The sequence below is a fragment of the Kogia breviceps genome, chromosome 1, assembly GCF_026419965.1.
Source record: "Kogia breviceps isolate mKogBre1 chromosome 1, mKogBre1 haplotype 1, whole genome shotgun sequence".
Lineage (NCBI taxonomy): Eukaryota > Metazoa > Chordata > Mammalia > Artiodactyla > Physeteridae > Kogia > Kogia breviceps.
In genome coordinates, this window is record NC_081310.1 from 141612835 (window position 1) to 141634051 (window position 21217).

At 36.5% G+C, this 21217-nt stretch overlaps 2 protein-coding genes across 9 annotated transcripts in view; one reads left to right on the forward strand and one right to left on the reverse strand.

The window, feature by feature from the left end:
* The window catches only part of SRSF11 (serine and arginine rich splicing factor 11), a 45755-nt gene extending 38665 nt beyond the window's left edge, over nt 1-7090 (reverse strand). For 3 of the 7 annotated variants that reach the window (XM_059066951.2, XM_059066187.2, XM_059065532.2), the window contains exon 1: nt 6984-7090. In XM_059066951.2, coding sequence (XP_058922934.2) covers nt 6984-7075 — 92 coding nt within the window. In that variant the 5' untranslated portion in view covers nt 7076-7090. The remainder of the gene's footprint in view (nt 1-6983) is intronic. The other 4 variants (XM_059064761.2, XM_067005877.1, XM_067005900.1 and 1 more) reach the window with 3 other exon arrangements.
* Nucleotides 7039-21217, forward strand: part of LRRC40 (leucine rich repeat containing 40) — a 53937-nt gene continuing 39758 nt past the window's right edge. The window contains exon 1 of one of the 2 annotated variants that reach the window (XM_059058181.2): nt 7039-7356. In XM_059058181.2, coding sequence (XP_058914164.1) covers nt 7206-7356 — 151 coding nt within the window. In that variant the 5' untranslated portion in view covers nt 7039-7205. The remainder of the gene's footprint in view (nt 7357-21217) is intronic. The other variant, XM_067005951.1, reaches the window with a different exon arrangement.

The following is a 21217-nucleotide window of genomic DNA, read 5'->3' on the forward strand; positions in this document are numbered from 1 at the left end:
TATTTTAGTCTCAACTGAGAAAAGTCCATTTGATGGACTGCTTCATAATCTTTAAAAAAAAAAAAGTGAAAAAAATCCAGTACTTACATGTATCTTTATTTTAAGTAGTTTCAAGCATTTTAATACTAAACAGTTTTCCCTGATCAAGGAATTAGACATCTGCACAACTTAAGCTTTTTTCCCCTTACGCTATAAAATTAACTTTCTCATCATGAAGGAAAATTACTTCTAAAGAGTCTTATGAAACTGCTAAAACCGAAAGTGTACTCAACTCAGTAATCTGAGGATCTACATTAACTGAATGCTTTTAAAATGGGCTTTAATCCTCACAACACTTGAAAGGTGCTACAGTGATTAAGAATGCAGGCTAGAGTCAAACCAAAGGGGCTCTGCCACCAATTAAGGTATTTGCAATCTTTGGCTCATTACTTTGTGCTTCAATTTCCTCATTTGAACAATGAAGTTGATAATAATTTCCAACTCACTGGGTTGTTTTTTGGATGAAGTGAGAATACAAATGCTTACAAAACATAAATATCAACTACTATTATTATCTCTAATCTACAATTTAAAAACTTTCAGTTTGAAAAATGTTTACCTCAACTGTGTTCCATTTTATACCATCACTCTATTTTAGGCTACTATCTTGGACTATTACTACTTCATCATTTACATGAAAGATATAAATCAAAAGAGTTTATATAGTGAGAGGAGTTTTTTACTTAAGATCCTACATTTTAATATATGCTTTTGGTGGCATATTTTTTAAAAATATATTATAAAATAATAAATGCAAAATGTAAAATATTAAAACTATGAGTGTAAAAAAGTAGAAGTCCCTCATTCCCATTCCCCTATGCATGTTCTCAACTACTGTAATAGGCCATGTGAGCCTCAATTTCCTTATGTGAAAAATGGAGATAATGATACCACTTAAAGTTTTTAAGATTAGAAATATTATGGATATGAAACACCTAGCACAGTGCCCAGGACATAGGTACTCAACAAATGGTATATACCATTACAAGAAAGTCTGTGCTCCACTTCCTCTTCTCTTCACAGATGAATAATAACAGTACTTCTAGTCTAACCTTAGAGCATAACTGTCAAATGTGAAAATACTTCGGAAGTGGTAGTAAACATGTGAACTATACTATTATTAGATGCTCTTTCTCCTTTAAGAGGCTGCTGCAATGGAAACATGAAGACAGATTTCAGATTTTCATATTCATTTTGTTCCTAAAGCAGCATGTGTAGATAGAGGACAGCTAAACAAAACATTCCTTTTTTGATAAAACACAAATGCTTCATGGAAAACTCTTTCTAGGAAGGCTTCAATTACTTTTCCATATTTTTAGAGCAAGATTGCTATTCTAATTTTCAAAAGACAACTCCACATATGCTTGATCAATCTTAAAAGTACTGTGACATGGGACGGAGCAACAGACTATCAAATAACCAAAGCACCGATTTAAAAAAAAAAAAGCAAAATATTAGAAATACACAAAACAATCCTGACTTTTTGAAACACGCTAAAGCCAAAGGCCACAATGCTTTTCTCCTTCAATTTCCATCTCACCCTTTTAACTATGAACTGCAGTTAGTTTCAAGCCACAATTAGCTCATGTTGAAGTCTAAAGCACGTGGAGACATTGATCAAATAATTATTTTGAAGGAAGGAAGAGATGGTGGAAAGGTAACTTTTTAGGAAATGAGGAATCAAAAGAGAAGCAAAAAGGTTAGTAGCTCTATAATGGAAAAAAATCAAAGCTTTATTAATGGCAGATAAATTTAGTGATGAGTGCAAAACATGCATCGCTACAAAAATGAAGAGCAAAAGCTCTGGGTTCACAGATATGCACCGTGGAGACCAAGTATTTAAATGTTCACTAGTATTTCAACCCCCCCCAATAATAGTACCATTCAAATCACTTAAGTATATGTAACTGTGATATTTTAAAGGATGGAAAAAAAATGATGTAGAAAAAAAGTAGTGGACACTCTTGTAGGTATTTTGAAAGTTAAGCTAACATTTTTCGTAATTGCAATTGTGAGTATAAATACTCCACCTCCAAATTTAACAATTTTTTTTTTTTTTTTTTTTTGGTGGTACGCGGGCCTCTCACTGTCATGGCCTCTCCTGTTGCAGAGCACAGGCTCCAGACGCGCAGGCTCAGCGGCCATGGCTCACGGGCCCAGCCGCTCCGCGGCATGTGGGATCTTCCCAGACCAGAGCTCGAACCCGTGTCCCCTGCATCGGCAGGCGGACTCTCAACCACTGCGCCACCAAGGAAGCCCCAAATTTAACAAATTTTTAAATAAAAATCTATCAGTTGTGAATGTCAACAAACTATCAAATTATTACTATTTCAAACTATCAAATTATTACTATTTCCCCCGTATCAACTTCAGTTGGTACTAAGAATAAAGTCTCAGGGGCCATATCTTGTCTCATTAAAACTGTTGGGGATGTTTGCTTATATAGAACATTTACCATGTATAATTATTTAATGTCTCTTTTTGAAGTATTGAGCAAATGGAGTTGCAAGCCAAATCCAATAGAATAAAAATGTTGGCAGGGGTGATAAAAAGTCATATTTAAAAATAGTGGATTTTGATTAAAATGATTTTTCTTTAAACAGATTTATTTGGTAGTGATTTTGTATCTGTTAACACAAAGAAAGAATAGTATTTTGAAGTACGGTCTCAGATTTGGTGCCCTAATTTTATCTCTGTATTACTTTACTACTTTAAACAAATTCAAAAACCTATACAATTGATGTTAAAATTAAGACTTGAAATCACACAACACATTAATCTTGGAAAAACGATCAAGAAAACAGCTATTAAATGTTAGTAGTAAGAATCACTAGAGATAATGGGAAATATTTTCAGCTTATTTTAAAAAAGAAATAATACCATAAGTGCTTTTTTTCCTTCGGTACGCGGGCCTCTTACTGTTGTGGCCTCTCCCGTTGCGGAGGCTCTGGACGCGCAGGCCCAGCAGCCATGGCTCACAGGCCCAGAACAGATTCCGGACGCGCAGGCCCAGCAGCCATGGCTCACGGGCCCAGCCGCTCCGCGGCATGTGGGATCCTCCCCGACTGGGGCACGAACCTGTGTCCCCTGCATCGGCAGGTGGACTCTCAACCACTGCGCCACCAGGTAAGCCCTTAAGTGCTTTTTATTTAGTGACATAAGTGCCTGCTTTACAATCACCACCTGTGTTTTAGCTTCTTTTTTTTAACAGACTATAAACAAAGAAAAAAAATGAAAAGTAATTAAGATGAAAAACTTAAAAAAAAACCTACTTCTTCCACTTCATGTGAAAAACATTAGCAATGTAAAAGCCTTTTTATAAGAGGAAAGTAAAAATATTTTCCTAAAGCTTGTGAACTGTAATTCTTTTACACTGAAAAGTAGAGAAATAGAAGACAACATTTATATCAAATATTAAACCTCCTAGAGCAAGCTCACTGCTTTCTGATTCAAAAGTAAGAAAGGGAAGCACAGGGAACATACAAAGGATGTACAAATGAATAATCTAAAATAAAATGCACCGTCTCCAGAAAACATTACCACACAAAGCTCCAAAGACAACAAAATACAATTCAAAGCCACATTTGAAACTATGAATAAATATGCAAAATATGTACTACCTTCAAGGAAACAGCATGTTTTCTACTGACTACTTTTAAGTTGGCAGTTATAAGCCTAAATGGAAAACAAATGGGCAAAATGCAATTTTCAAAGGAAACTAAAGATGTGTAACAAGCACCATTAAAGCTGAATATTTAAAACACGACAAGTCCATGTGCAATATAATTTTGCTCTCAATTTTGATAATTCAAACCAACTTATTTATAGAGTAAGAACAAACAAGAACGAAAACTTTGAATAATAAGCATATGAGAATGTAAAAAATTCAACTCGAAGAATACTTAATAAGCAATACATGTTAGGTCCAACAGCTCCAGTCAATAATGACAGTGTTAAAAAGTAGAATGTTCTCTCAATAAATAACGTTAGCATAAAACAGCAGTTCTCACAGATAAGGCAATGTTCTGAAAGGTGAACATTATACTGATTCAGTATAGGCTAAATCTAAATCTCCTATTTTACAGAAAAAGAAAACTTCCTAGGGATGTCTGCAAATCAAGTTCACTTTGCTCCTGATGACATTAAAAAAAACTGTGCTCAAAAATTTGCACAAATTAATGCCATTTTCTTTTGCCACAATTTCTCAATTTGCCTCAATAAATTCATCTTACCAATTGTAGCTTTCAACTTTGAAAATATTTAACATGTAGCAATGTTCATAAGAATAACACAGCCATGTTTTAAAATGTCTTATTAAATTTTAATTGTAGTGATAAGCTGCTCTATCTTACTTTGGTAAGTCATACTTTCCATTATGAAACAGAACAGCATTCTTTGGCCGATACAATTCTTAGGGTCAATATATTTTTGGTTTCTTCACTTTCTGTTTTCATTTAGCAAAGCTAGAAGAGTGAAACCTTCCATACTTTAATAAAATGAATATAATAAACAGTAGCTAGGCAAATTCCGTTACAAATGGCAGCTATGCAGTAGTCTCCAGCCCCTACACAGGAGATACCCATTTCATATTAACAATCCATCTTTTTTTTTTTAAAAAAAAGCAAATACTTTAGCTTCAATGCTCATGTTGAAAAAGGTTCGGATTTTTTGTTTTAATGCATCCTTTCGAAAGTAATACAATGAATACAGTGTTAATTCCCACGAATATAACTATATGTAACTACACTTTCTCATAAAGAAGCTCTCAGTTTGCATCAGTTTGAGATGAAACATGATTTTCCTGATTGCCTGAGGTAATAATTTTCACCCTCACTTGTTCAATCTGCACTGGCTACAGAGGTACAATACACAGTGTACTAGATATATACTTGTAAAATTTTTATACATGTTAGTTTGTATCTACTGGTTTACCACAAGAGTGCAGTCACTTGGATTTTTCAGAATTACTCTGCCATTAATCAGGATATGCTTCTCTTATACAAAATGCAACAATGTTTCAACATAATTCTATAATTAATAGAATTATTAATTATAATTAATTATAATTATAATATATATAATATAATATATATAATATAATATATATAATATATAAATATATATATAATTATAATTATAATTATTATAATTATAATTATAATTAATAGAATTTCATGAAATATTTAACTTTGAAATATTTAATGAAATATTTAACTTCAAGTAGAAGCACAATAAATAAAAAAACTGTAGCTTTCCTATAATTAAAAAAAAATTGAACTAAAGAAGAATCTATTGTAGGGGGAGAGGTGGCTACTGTAAAATTTTATACTTGAGTAAATAATCCTCCAAAGGTAGGCTGCTACATCCTACAAAAGAGAAAAAGGGTTTTCTCTAATAAATAATTACCTTCTAAAACATAATTGAAGTCTCCCTAAAAATGGTTCGAAGACAAAAGTTGAAAATGGTGAAATAAAAGCCACTAGGCAAATCATAATGATTATAAGAAAGGTTTTAGAGAGAGAGAGAGAGATCTAGGTTCAAAGGCCTGGTCGTACCACTTATAGAAACTTATGACTTTTGGCAAGTTTCTTAATCCTTTTTAGCCTCAATTTCTTCACCTGTAAAACTGATCCTTGTGCTAAATAAGAGATAGTAAAAGAGGTATCATCAGCACTGAGCCTGATACTTAGGGCCCAATAAGGTAACTATAATGATTATTGTCAAGACAAACTTGGGTGGGGGGGGGTGTTTATTGGCGACCTTACAAAAACTGCTATGTTCCTTGCTTTAAAACCCACTCTGCTTGTTTGATGGTGTAATTACTGGTAGTTTTTTGCTGTTCACTTTCAATGCAAAGGACTCCAGAGGATTAAGAAGAAAAATAATCGAGGGGGTGGGGATTTAGAAACCTAATTTTACGGTTGGCAAGAACGTGAACTCAGGCAAAACCGTGTGTGCTGCAGAATTTGTTATAGGGCCGTCATATTACCTTTAAATTATCCTAATGATCCCCAGCCGAGCTGATGGGGGGTTAAAAGGATATCTCCCGGTGTATGCTTTTTAAAACAAAATTACTTTAGGCAAAAGAAAAGTCTAGCACCCAGGACAATACTAAAGAGGATGAGTTATTAATTACTTATTGAATGACTCATAAAGCTGTATATTTCAGGCAGAAACTAACTGTCCAAGATATACGACTTAATGCACAAAATTTTCATCTTCCATTCTGAACTGGATGGAATCCGTTTCTTCACCAAGCTCTCAATATTTAAAACTTTATCTTCGCTTAATTATTTAAAAAAACCCTAATGAGATAGGAGTGATTAACCCTAAATTAATGAAAAAAGGAGTGTGCTTTAAAAGCTGTCAGGTAAACTGCCTAAAGTTACAGTTTGTAAGCTACAGAAGGAGCTGGGATTCGAACTCGTAGCTATCGGGCTCCGAAATCCAAGCTTTTCTCGCTACTCAAGCTTGCGCTTCCACTTGGCTTCCTTAAACCGTCCGGTAGAGAGAACATTCATTATGAAGCTTTTTTTCCCTTTTCTTTTCTCTTTTTTTGTTTCCTTCTCTGTTGCCAACCCTTCCATTTCACACTACCTCCTACGTTGGGCTACAAATTCCATACAACAACAGTCGAGGTGCACTAAGGCTAGGAGTCGGAGTATAGGCCCGAAGAACAAATTGGTTTTACTTCCTACGCGGAACGGAGGTCTGCCGCCAGCACCAAAAGCGACAAACAGGCAGGGGTCCAGAGAGGCTGCAGACCGCGCCCAGGTCTCAAGTTTTAGTCAAGGCCCACGTTCCGGCCAGGCGAGGGGAGCAGAGAAGGTTATCCTTTCTTGACACCCTCGCCGCCGCGGGAGCACAGAAGAGAAGATTGGAGTCGCAGTAATAGTGCCCACAATAAATTCACACCCCCTCTTCAGCCCGTTAAACGCACTTACTTGAGCGAAGTAATTTCCAAGACACAAGGCCGGCACCGGCAACGGGAAGGGCCCCTCGGTCCTCCTGCCCCAGACGCTGGCGGTGACGACATCCTAACCGCGCCGCGGAGAGCGAAGGCCCGGCGCACGGAGCGCGCGCTCCCGACAGGGGCTGGGCGGCTCCGCGGCGCCACCTTTAAGCGTCACTGGCGGGTCTCTGCTTCTGAACACCCGGGTTTGAACATGTCGCGGCTGAAGGGAGTAGCTGGGCGGGATCCCCGAGCGGGGTTCCAAGCTGAGAGGAGAGACCACGGTGCCTCCGTACCCCAGGGGCTATTAAAGACGGCGAGGAAGAGCGGGCAGTTAAACCTGTCGGGCCGCAACCTCAGTGAAGGTAAGATCCAGAGGTACGACCCGATTGTGCGACCTGGCAGAAAGCACTTGCCCCACGTAGCCTCCCTTTTTTCTGGCCTGGGTTTGGCCGCCTCTGGCCCAGGATCCTAGCCAGGATCCCGGTGCTCGAATTCAGGCACTCATAACACTGGTTCGGTCAGCTCGTTCGGTTCCTCCTTTCGCTCCAGGAGTGTCTGGTGCAGGGAATGTGCTGGGAATACGGTCAAAATTTAAACGGGGCGCTTTCTGGGATTCCTACATTCTGTGGAACAAACAACATAATGTTTGACTAAATTAGCCATCAAGGTGATGGGCACATGCTTTGTTTCTTTGGCCCTCTGTCCTCTTAATTTACTCACTTAGGGCAGTTATCAGCGCTAAAATTCTGTATTTTATCTGCTCCTTTGTGAACTTAGAGTGAATGCCACTGTTCTCTATCAAGACCCTTTTCTGTGTGCAACTGGACAGAATCCTAAATACAAGGAATAATGAACATAATCCTAAATTAAAGATCAAGATGGATGCCGTACAGAGTGAATTTGGGGCCATCCTGAAAATCTAGTAAAGATAAAAAGCACAAATCTGGACACCATGAATGAATAATAGCCAGATGCTCTTCTCATTTTCTGTTGTATATGGGAGGGAGTGGGAAGTGGGGAGAGAGAGATTATGGCATTCCTCCTGTTTTCCTCTACTTATATTTAGGTTTAAGGCTACCTGGGATTAAAAGCTTCCATTTCCTTATAATGATTGCTTTTTATATTGTGCCCTGTATACAGTTGACCATGCAAACAAATACTTGCTGAATGAATGAAAGGGTATATGACAAAATCTCTGCTCTACCTAGAAAAGCTTTTAATCAATGGGGACATTAGTATTCTAAAACGACAGATGTGCATATACACTTGCTTCTTCCAAAGCCTGGAACTTTCTACGTGATACCTGACTAGGGTTCACTCTGCTTCCTGTAGGACTCTGCTCAGATAGGCCCTTCCTAACTACCCTATCTAAATACCATTGCTAACATATATTCTCTGTTTTTTAATAGCATTTATTACTATCAGAATTTATATTATGTATTTGTTTATTGTCTTCTCTCCTCTGCTAGAGTATTAGTTGTATGTGGTCAAGAAGCTTTGTTTTATTAATTGTTGTGTCCCTAGCACTCAAAATAGGGCTTAGTACATAGTAGATTCTTGTTAAACATTTGTGGAAAGAATAAGTAAATGAATGAGTACTCCCAAATACGAAGTGTGTGCTGGAATGTACTTATTGATTGGATCCAGATGGTTTAGTCTATTATAAAGTTTCAGGGAGCAAATGAATTTTGACTCCTAGCGTCATGATGACATGGATCAGGGCTGTTTAGGTCATTATTGTATAAACAGAGCCTAACATAATATCTGGCACATACTAGGTACTCAGCAAATTATGTTGAAGGTACAATATTTCATAGGAGACAAAAGATGTAAATGGGAGAGGCACGTGGTATCTATAGCTTATATATAAAAAAGGAATTCTTGTTATCGTAATATAAAAGGTGTTTCTTTATCTAGTTGTAGCCTTCAACTTCATCTCTTGTCTCTCAGCCTTTGATATCCAAACTGCTGTAATTCTGAACTATTTGTAGTCCAGTATGGGGCCATGCTTCTTATCTCCGTATCTTTGCTCATGTAACTTTAAGATGCTTAATCTCCCTGTGTTTTATTTTCTCATTTATAATGTGATAGTAGGAATAGGACCTACTAAGGTTTAAATGAGATAATACACATAAAAGGCCTGGTACATAAAAAGTACATGGTAAAAATTGGCCATTGCTTTTACTATTGCAGTAGCCTCCTAAGTGGTTTCCTGAATTTCTTGTCTTAAATCTCACTCTCTAAATCAGTGTCATTACCAAGAATTATCTTTCCAAAACAAAGATCTTACTATGTCATTCACATTTAATGACTCCCAGTAGCCCACAAGATTCAGCATAAAGTTCTTAGTACAACAAACAAAGTCTTTTGAAATCTTGCCCCTAAGTGTCTACAATAAAGCCTCCTGTTTCTTTTCGGAATCCTATACTTTAACAACAACAACAATAGCAAATCGTTTTTCCCCGGAACAACCGTACTTTAAGGTTTTTTTTAGAATAGTTTTAGGATTCCAGAAAGTTGAACAGACAGGACAGAGAGTTCTCATATACCCTCTCTCCCCAGCTCATAGTTTCCCCTATTATTAACATCTTGCATTATGTGGTACATTTGTCACAATTGATCAGCCAATATTGATAATCATTATTAATTAAAGTCCATTATTTATATTACTGTTCACTCTTAGTCTTATACAGTTATATGAGTTTAGACAACCATTCCAGTATCATATAGAATATTTTCACTGCCCTAAAAATCACCTGAGCCCTACCTATTTATTCCTTACCCTCCTTCTCCAGAAGACCTGGCATGCACTCATCTTTTTTTTTTTTAAATAAATTTATTTATTTATTTATTTTGGGGTGTGTTGGGTCTTCGATGCTGCACGCGGGCTTTCTCTAGTTGTGGAGAGTGGGGGCTACTCTTCATTGTGATGTGAGGGCTTCTGATCGCGGTGGCTTCTCTTGTTGCAGAGCATAGGCTCTAGGTGCGTGGGCCTCAGTAGTTGTGGCTCGCAGGCTCTAGAGCTGAGGCTCAGTAGTTGTGGTGCATGGGCTTAGTTGCTCTGCGGCGTGTGGGCTCTTCCTGGGCAGGGCTCGAACCCGTGTCCCCTGCATTGGCAGGCGGATTCTTAACCACGGCGCCACCAGGGAAGTCCCATCCACTCATCTTTTTACTCTTTCTATGGTTTTGCCTTTTCCAACGTGTCATATAATTGGAATCATACAGCAAGTAGCTTTTTCAGATTGCCCTTTTTCAGTAAGTAATGTGCATTTAAGGTTCCTCCATGTCTTTCCATGGCTTGATAGCTCATTTCATTTAACACTGAATGATATTCTGTGGTACAGATGTACCATTTTATTTATCCATTCACCTTTTGAAGGACATTTTAGTTACTTCCAGTTTTTGGCAATTATGAATGAAGCTGCTGTTTGTGTTCAGGTTTTTGCGTGGACATAAGTTTTCAATTCATTTGGGTAAAAACCTAGGAGTGCCTTTGTTTTGCTTTTTGGAGCTTTCTGGAATTTTTTTTCCCCTGAATATTTTTGATCTGCAGTTGGTTGAATATGCAGATGCGGAACCCAAGGATACAGAAGGAGGACTGTATACTCCAGGTTTTCCTTTCGTCCTTTATATTTATATGATTATATAAATGTATTTGTAAAGTGCAATCATGTCCATTGTTTCTAAATTGGAAAAATAGAACCTAGCCTTTAATTTTGGTGTATATAACAAAAAGCAGTTAAAATTCTGTTGATTCTATTTTTTAAGAGCAAATGTGGATTTTTATTTTGAAAGAAATTATAATACATTTTTAAAAAATTTAAAGCTAACAAATACCAAAAACATTCCAATTTTCAGAAAGAACAATATATATTTTTTACTAACTACCTAACAGCTATATACAGTGAATGACTTCTATAATACTTTCTTTCCTACATTTTTGACATCAAATTCTTTAGTCACTTCTTCGTATGACAGTGGTTTTGCAATATCATTTTCTGTTGTAAGAATGGAAGGGTAATTCAGCCCTTCCTGTATCATGGTTGCTATAATCTTTTTTTTTCTTTAATCACAGCATTTAATCTGTTTATATTTAATATAATTATTGATGCATTTGAGTTTAAATCTATATTATTTTATTTTCATTCTTTCCATTTTGTTACTTTTTTCTTGTTTTATTTGGTTTACTTTTTAAAAAAATTTTTATTGGAGTATAGTTGATTTACAGTCTGTTAGTTTCAGGTGTACAGCAAAGTGAATCTGTTATACATATACATATATCCACTCTTTTTTAGATTCTTTTCTCATATAGGCTATTATAGAGTACTGAGTAGAGTTCCCTGTGCTATACAGTATGTCCTTATTATTTAGTTATCTATTTTATATATAGTAGTGTATATATGTCAATCCCAATCTTCCAATTTATCCCTCCCCCCAAAATTCTGTTGATTCTGGTTCTTAAGTGGTGGCCTCCTGGAATGGATTCTTCTTAATGCGGTCACTTCTAAGAGCTGTGAGGCGTTTTATTAACTAGATGGGGTTGTTAACTGGTACCTGTACAGTGCAGATAAATATTTACCTGTAACTGAAATCTGTGTACTCTTGAGGGTTTTTAGATACACTTTCTTTTCTAGCTCCTTTGTGAAAGAACTAGGTCCTAGTTCTTTTGTAAAAATACTATTTATTATTTTCCTCTTTATATAACCAATATGTCTACTATAGAAAAAGTAGAATCTATATACAGCATAAAAAATGAAAATAACCATCTACGGTTATCACTTGATATTTTGGAGGTTTTTCTTTTATAGTTTTTTTTTTGTGTGTGTGTGAATATGTATATTTAATTTTCTTTCTGTTTTTTATTTAAAACAAATTTGGAATTGTACTGAGTTCTGCTTTTTTGACTTCTATTTGTACATTTTTCAGGGACACTTGAAAAATAGAGTCATTAAAATGATCAGATAATAGTCGATCTTAGAATATTGTGATTAATTTAAATATCCAAACATTGTTGGCAGTTTTAGAGTCATCATTCTGAGTGTCAGTTATATAAGTTACTTAGAAGGGTATATCCAAACAAAATAACTAATAATAACCAACTTCAAAGAAGAATATTAGAAATATTCTGGAAGTTTTAAGTGACAGCTCTTTTTATGAGCAGCAGTGTGGGAATATATTATCGTTTGTTCAGTATAGATATTGCAGCTCCTTTTCATTGGATGAGATAAAATGAAAGTAGAATTGTAAAGGAGGTATTGATTGTTGCCTTGTGCTTGCGTGACCATGGCAGAACAGTAGTGTTGGAATGTTTTTGAGTGACTCATCAAAAACTCAATGAAAGTAAGAGAGGCCAGTATTTGGAACAAAAGAATGCTGTAAATTCTAAAGGAAACCACACTATTGAACTGACAAGAACATTGGTAAGTGGATAATTTATTAAATAAGCCAATTAAATTAGTTTGGAAACCATACTATTTGAAAGAGAAATATGGGTGTAAGGCTATCTATCATTCATTATCCTGAAGAGAGCAGTTTGGTTAGTTTCTGTTTGTGGAATTAAGTAAATAGGTCTAGGGCTTCTAGGCCTCAAGATGTCATGTTGTCTGTTTTAGGATAATGAAAATTTGCCATGTTCAGTTTGTACAGTTTGTTGTGACAGGATAAAAAGTGTAACACTTTTAAAATAACCATCCTTAAATCTGTATTAACCATGTTCTGCTTTACTATTTAGCTTAACTCTGTATTTTGATTCCTGATTGTCTTAATGAAATTTACTGTTATATTCTAAAAAGCTAATGAGAATTAACCAGAGTATCCAGATTTTATAACAAATAATTCCAGAAAGAAACTACGCTTCCAGGTGAGTAGATCATCAAAACAAGCTAATTCTTAAACAGTTCTTAGAAATGAAAACACAAGGAAAGTGCCTTAATCCATATGTAATGGCAAAATCTGAGGTGAACATTTAATTTTTCGTATACTGAAATCCAGGGAAGTCTACTTGTTTAGATTATAAAACAAGGACCTTGATAGTTAATTGAAAATCCCATTCCTATTTCTTGATCTGTTGATATATTTCTAAATGTTAGTATTTTAACCTGTTGGGATGTGTATCCCAAGTTATCGCCAATGCCAAAGTTTATTTAATAAATTAGTGCAAATTTAAACTTACTCTTATATTAATATCATGTTCCCTCACTTGAATTTTAATATGTTTTCTTGAGTAGAAGAGAAAAAATACAGGCTGGGAAGAATGGAATTATAGTTTCAGTGAGGCTTGTCTTCACTATAAAACTGAATATACCCTCAAGTTAATGTAATTAATTCAAGCATGTGTTTCTCTTAAAGTGATTAGTAAACATGTTTCCTTTTTATATGTTTAACATTGTTTCGCTTTTTCTTTTTTTTTTTGGTGGTACACGGGCCTCTCACTGCCGTGGCCTCTCCCTTTGCGGAGCACAGGCTCCGGAAGCGCAGGCAGGCTCAGCGGCCATGGTTCACGGGCCCAGCCGCTCCACAGCATGTGGGATCTTCCCGGACCGGGGCACGAACCCGTGTCCCCTGCATCGGCAGGCGGATTCTCAACCACTGCGCCCCCAGGGAAGCCCTGTTTCGCTTTTTCTTACAGTATCCTGGACTTCAGGAAAGAAGTATTCTCTTCATGCATTCTAAAATAACGATGGTTCAGGTGTTCTAAACCACAAAGATATATTCCTTTGAATCAACCTAAAGCTGCAACTGAGTTAATGCCTTCCATATAACTTTTAAATTTTACTCTGGGGTGTGTGTGTGTGTGTGTGTGTGTGTGTGTGTGTGTGTGTGTGTGTGTGTGTGTGTGTGTGTGTGTGTGTGTGTGTGTGTTAAGCGTTAAAGATAGCCTCAAAGTGACACTACAATATTATGGTTTATCAATTTGGAATTCTTTGTTTAATGTAATGAGGCCATTGGTGGCCATACATAAAATACTGTGGAGAAAATTGGAATGTCTATCAATGAGCTTTCCTGGATCCTTTACAGAGTGACTTGATCTATTGGTTTATTCTTTTAAAGTGCTCATAATTGGGTAGACAGTTTAGTAAGTGGCATTTGTAAGATAAACTATTGTCAGAATATTACCCTGCATCTAGCAAAAACCTTTTTGTACTGCTGTTATTGGATTCTAGCATTTAAGTGATAGTAGGGCCCTCTCATTTAATCAACAAGGAAACTGGGCACCAGAGATACTAGGTTACTGGCCAGTTTGATTAGTTATACAGTTTAAACCAGAGCCTTAGGTCCCTGACTCTTTGGTCAGTGGTATGTCCATGATGCTATACTGTGTATCATAGTTGAATATATTTACAATCTTTTAGAAGATGGTAATCAAACTAGACTAGATATAGACTTTAATGGTATGATTTTCTGCCTTAAGTAAACAGTTATTGTATACTGTGCATGATCATTATATTTATGAAGCTATCCAAAGGAGTCAAAAATTTTTAAATCTCATGATTTATTGCTCCTATAGTTTACTGGCTACACATTCTTTTATTCATCCATGTAAGCACCATTTTAGACGTGTTTTTTATTTCTTCTCTATTTCTTCACCTACCCACTTGTAAGTGTCTTCCTCAAATTAGACAGTTCTCTTCTGTCAACCCATTTGTGACTACCTATCTCTGTAATTAGCTGTTGTCAATGGAAGAAAGAATGAATTGCCCAAAAAAACATGTAAAGAAATCTTTTTTCAGTGTTTGTTAAGGGTCATGCCATCCCTTGTGGAAGTCTCTAGTCACATATGGCTATTTAAATTTTAATTAACCAAAATTAAATAAAATTAAAAATCAAATTCTTCAGTCACTTTAGCCACATTATAAGTGCTCATTGGCCATATGCAGCTAGTGGCTACCATATGGAATAGGGCAGATACAGGATATTTCCATCATTGCAGAAAGTTCTGTTGGGTAGTGCTGCTTAAGGGTATTATCTACCCTGTGAGAAACATATATATATACACACACACACATATATATACACATATGCATATACACACTTCAATTTTTTATTCACATATATACATATGTGTACATATGCATTCATAAGATTGTCTTGATATATTATATCTATATTTTAAAATTTTTCACTGTTTATCTTTAGTTATCTATTGGGGTATCATTTACAAATGGTATGTACCTTCATTTTACGTGTACAGTTTAATGAGTTTTGACAAATATATACAGTTGTGTAACCTCTACCAAAATCAAGATAAAGAACATTTCCAGTACTTGAAAAGTTCCCCTTGCTGTCAGTCTACCCCCACTGCTAGCTCCATGGAACCAGTGGTCTGCTTTTTGTCAATATATGCCTCTTCTAGAATTTAATTCAAATAGAATTATACATTTGCAATTTTTCCGTGTTAGTCTTCTTTTGCTTAGTATACTGTTTTTTTGAGGTTCATCCATATTGTTTACATAAGTAGTTCCTTTTTATTGTTGAACAGTAATAGTCCATTGTATGTATGTATTTCAGTTTGTTTATCCATTTACCTGTTGAGTTGTGTTTAGCTTTTGGCTATTATGAATAAAACTGCTTATGAGTTTTCAAGTACAGTCTTTGTGTAGACATATGTTATCATTTCTGTTGCGTTAAATACCTGAGAGTGGAATTGCTGGACATATAATAATAAGTGCATATTTAACTTTATAAGAATTCACCAAACTGTTTGTTCCTAGTAACATAAGAGGTTCAGTTGCCACACATCATTACCAACACTTTGTATTGTCATTATTTTTAGCATTAGCCATTCTTGTGGTTGTGTTACAGTATCTCCTTATGGTTTTATTTACATTTCCTTGATGATTAATGATGTTGAGCATCTTTTCAACTGCTCATTAGTTTTTTGTATATCTTTTGCCAAGTGTTCAGATTTTTTTTTTTTTTTGGTGGTACACAGGCCTCTCACTGTTGTGGCCTCTCCTGTTGCGGAGCACAGCCTCTGGACGCGCAGGCTCAGCGGCCATGGCTCACGGGCCCAGCCGCTCCAAGCATGTGGGATCTTCCTGGACCGGGGCACGAACCCGTGTCCCCTGCATCGGCAGGCGGATTCTCAACCACTGCGCCACCAGGGAAGCCCCAGATTTTTTGTCTATTATTAATTGGGCTGTTTGTCTTACTCAGTTATAAGACTTTTTATGTTCTGGGGATGCAAGTCCTCAGACATATTGTATATCTATATTGGTATCTATCTAATATATTCTCCCAGTCTGAGGCTTGCCTAATTTTCTGAACAATTTCCTTAGAAAAACATAAGAGTTTTTAATTTTGATGAAGTCCAATTTATCAATTTTTTCTTTTATTATTGTACTTTTTCTATACTGAGAAATTTTATCCATCCCAAGGCTGTGAAGATTTTCTCCTCTGCTTTCTTATAGAACTTTTATAGTTTTATCTATTACATTTAAGTCTGTGCTCTGCTTGGCATTAATTTTAGAGTGTGTCACAAGGTTGAGGTTGAGGTTCATTTTTTATCTATACGAACATTTGTTGAAAAAACTATTCCTTTCTTATTAAATTATTTTGGCAACTTTGTTGATTAATTGACATTATTTTATTGCCTGGAATTTTTTCTGAACTCATTTTTTTTTTCCTGTTGGTCTATATGTCTGTCCTTATACTAATGCCACACTGTCTTGATAAGCTTTATGGTAAAAATTAAAATCAAGTACTGTTAAGTCCTATCGCTTTCTTCTGTTTCAAAATTGTTTAATCTATTTTAGTTCTTTTGCATTTCAGTATACATTTTAGAATTAGCTTGTTAGTTTCTACAAAAAGGCCTTCTGGGATTTTGATTAGGATTGTACTGAATCTGTAAGTCACTTTGAGAAGTGACATCTTAAAAATATTGAGTCTTCAAGTTGTAATGTGGTATATTTCTCTACTTATCTAGACCTTTTTAAAGTTTTCATAGCAAAAACCACAGGTCTTTCATATATTTTGTATTTTCATACCATAGGTTTTGCATATATTTGTTAAATTTAACACTGAGTATTTCATGGTTTTAGATGTTATGTCTTATAAATCTTTAAGCATTTAAGAATGTTTTCAGTTACTGATTGCTAATATGTAGACACAATTGATTTTTGTATATTAAGCTTGAAGTCTGTGAGCTTTCTAAACTCATTACATATAATTTTTTTGTAGCTTTCTTAGGATTTTCTATGTAGATGTTCATATCTGCTAATAGAGACAGTTTTACTTCTTCCTTTTCAATCTGAATGGCTTTTATTTATTTTTCTTGCCTTGTTGCTTTAGTCAGAACTGTTAGTAAAATATTGATACAGTAAGAATGGGCATCCTTCCTTTGTACCCAATTTTAGAGAGTAAGCACTGAGTTTTTCACCATTAAGTGTATTGTTAGCTGTAGAGTTTTCAAAGATGCCCTTTATCAGGTTGAAAGAGTTCCCTTTCATACCTAGTTTATTTTTCTTTTTTAAAAAAAAAATCAATTTATTTATTTAGTTAGTTAGTTAGTTTTGGCTGTGTTGGGTCTCCATTGCTGTGCGAGGGCTTTCTGCAGTTGCGGTGAGCGGGGACCACTCTTAATCGTGGTGCGCGGGCCTCACTGTCGCGGCCTCTCCCGTTGCGGAGCACAGTCTCCAGACGTGCAGGCTCACTAGTTTTGTGGCTCACGGGCCCAGTTGCTCCGCGGCATGAGGGATCCTCCCAGACCAGGGCTCGAACCCGTGTCCCCTGCATCGGCAGGCGGATTCTCAACCACTGCGCCACCAGGGAAGCCCTCATACCTAATTTTTTGAGAGTTTTTATCTTGAATGATTGTTGAATTTTGTCAGATGCTTTTTATTTTTCATTCCTTGACAGTCATATTGTGTTACTCTTTTTCTGTTAATATGGTCAACTACATTAATTCATTTTCAAATGTTAAAGCAGCCTTGCATTCCTTATATAACTCACTTGGTCATGGTGTTTAGATTTGGTTTTTGGTTTTTGTCCCCCCCCCCCCTTTTAATGTCTTTGATTTTGGTATCAGAGTAGCGCTGGCTTTATAAAATGAGCTGGGAATTTTTCTTTCCTCTATTTTCTGAAACAGTCTGTAGAATCAGTATCATTTCTACTCTAAATGTCTGTAGAATTCACCAGTGAAGCCATCTGGGCCTGGTGTTTTCTATATGGGAGTGGTTTTTTTTTTTTCCCCCGGTATGTGGGCCTCTCACTGTTGTGGCCTCTCCCGCAGGCTCCGCGGCCATGGCTCACAGGCCCAGCACAGGCTCCGGACGCGCAGGCCCAGCAGTCATGGCTCTCGGGCCCAGCTGCTCCGCGGCATGTGGGATCCTCCCGGACTGGGGCACGAACCCATGTCCCCTGCATCGGCAGGCGGAGTCTCAACCACTGAGCCACCAGGGAAGCCCTGTGGGAATGTTTTAAATAGCAAGTTTAATTTCTTTAATAGATACGATGTGTGTTATTGTGATTTATAAGAAATATATATATTTGGTCATTCAGATGATCAAAATATATTTCTCAGAGATATTTGGTCTTCATCCATAGTTCCTGGCCCACAGCTCCCAAAACCCTTGGGATTTCCTGAATAATAAGAGCAATGGGAGCATCCTTTATTATAATGTTTGGTTTCTTGTCCTCAGTTCCCGAAAAACAAAAACAAAACCCCCAAAAAACTGCTTCAGAGCCATAAAAGTTAAATGGTGTCTTGTTAATAAGACTTTAATACCACAAGTGAGTTTATGTTAATGAAAGTGACTTTTGCAAAACACCTAAGGATGGAGGCTGGTTGCCAGGAGAACTAACCACAGAATCAGAATCAGAAACCCTGATTCTGGGGAGGAGAGAGGAGATGGAGGTTGAATCAATCACCAGTAGCAAATGAGTTAATCAATCATGCCTATGTAATGAAACCTCTGTAAAAACCAAAAAAGGAGAGGGTTCTGAGAGCTTCCACATTAGGGAACCAGTATGCTCCCATGTGCCATGTGCTGGACCACGAGCTCCACAAGGATGGAAGCTCCCTTTTTCAAACCTTGCCCTATGTATCTCTTCATCTGGTTGTTGGTTTGTATCCTTTAACATTGTTCGTAATAAATCTGTAATCTAGTGAGTAAATGGGTTTTCCTGAGTTCTCTGGCCCATTCTAGCAAATTAACTGAACCCAAGGAGGGAGTCGTGGGAACCTCTGATTTATAGCCAATTGATCAGAAGTACTAGTAATAAGCTGGGCTTGTGACTGGCCTCTGAAGTGGAGGGCAGTTTTGTGGGACTGAGCTCTTTACTTGTGGAATCTGATTCTATGTCCCCTAGTAGTGTCAGAGTTGAGACACCAGGAGGGTGTCTGAGAATTGTTGTGTGGGGAACAATATGCACACTGGAACTGGGTCCAGGAACCCTTTCAAAAGGCTACCCAGATTTCCTATTGCTGTTGTGCTTTATTTTTTTCCCCCTTTCAGGGAATTTGTCCATATCCTCTAAGTTGTTGAGTGTTTGGATATGAAGTTGTTCATCATATTCCCTTATACTTTTTAAAAAAAATAAATTTATTTATTTATTTTTAGGGTCTTTGTTACTGTGTGTGGGCTTTCTCTAGTTGCAGTGAGTGGGGTGGGGGGGATACTCTTCATTGTGCCTCGGCTTCTCACTGTGGTGGCTTCTCTTGTTGCAGAGCATGGGCTCTAGGCACGGGCTTCGGTAGTTGTGGAACACAGGCTCATTAGTTGTGGCTCATGGGCTCAGTGTTGTAGCTCGTGGGCTCTAGAGCGCAGGCTCAGTAGTTGTGGTGCACAGGCTTAGTTGCTCCGTGGCATGTGGGATCTTCCCGGACCAGGGCTCGAACCCGTGTCCCCTGCATTGGCAGGTGGATTCTTTACCACTGCGCCACCAGGGAAGCCCCTTCCCTTATCCTCTTAACATCTGTGAGATTGGTAGTGATATTCCCACTTTCAAAGAACTGGATATTGGTTTTATTGTTTTTTATCTATTACCATATTTGTTTTCTATGTCATTGATTTCTACTCTTTTTTTGTTTACTTTGTTCTTTTCTATCTTCCTAAGATTGTAGTTTAGATCATTGTGAGATGGGATTATATATGAGCAAGATTGGCCATGAGTTGATAACTGTTAAATGTGGGCGGTAGGTACGTGGAGCATTATTTCATTATACTAGTTTTTAATTTATGTATATATTTGACATATTATATAACTTTAAAAATTACATAAAGTAAATAAACCTAACTCCATAGTAAATTTTTTTCACTTTTATATGCCTATTGACATTTATTTTTTACCTGGTAGTTTCTGTTTTGTGAATTGGTAAGCTACTTTTAGGATGGCTCTTCTGAATTCCTCAATAATTAGGACAATATACCTTTCAGTGAATTTGTGGGGAGGGAAGAAAAGTGTCATGAATCTTGGTGCTATAAACTCTTGAAGAAATTGAGATATTTCACAAACAATGGGGAAAAGAATGAGCAGTAAGTCAATGTTTATGGAAAAGCAAATTAATACATATTTAATAACAGCAGTATGGTATCAACAATTATCCATCATGTGATAGTTCCTACAAAGACAAATTTGGTTAACCAAAATATCTGAAGTAATAATAAAATTTTAACATTCATTTAGTGTAGTTGATGGGTAACAGATATTTTTGTTGTGTTGTATACAAATTTCTTGTGTTCTCCACCTTCCTCCTTACAAAAAAAGATATATTCTATTACATTGCCTTTTAAGTATAATCGTCTTAATGTACCTATGTGTTAAGTGGAAAATGTATGCACAATGCTCTACATATTTTCTTTAGGAGTAGACTTGTCCATATCACATAGCTTCTTCCATACATATTTTTTTATCTTTTGTATTGTTTTGTCTTGCCTTGTTTTTTTTCGTTGTTCTTGTTCTGGAGCTTTTTGTTGGTGACCCAAACTGGTATGGCACATTTGTAACTGTTTTTGCTTAAGGGTAACATTGATTTTTAGTCAAATACATAAATGTACCCATTTCTATTGACCCATTTGGTGTCAGTAACTTCACATGCTAGTGCTGGGCTGATGTGTGTTTCTCATTCCCACTCAGTCATCCGTATCTACCCACCAAAATAATAATAACAACAACAGTGAAGATACATTTTATGCTGCTTTTGTGCTCAAAGAGTTGGAAAGAGTCATTTTTGTTTGTTTCTTTGCTTTGCTTTAAAAATAAACCTCTGTCCATAAACATGGG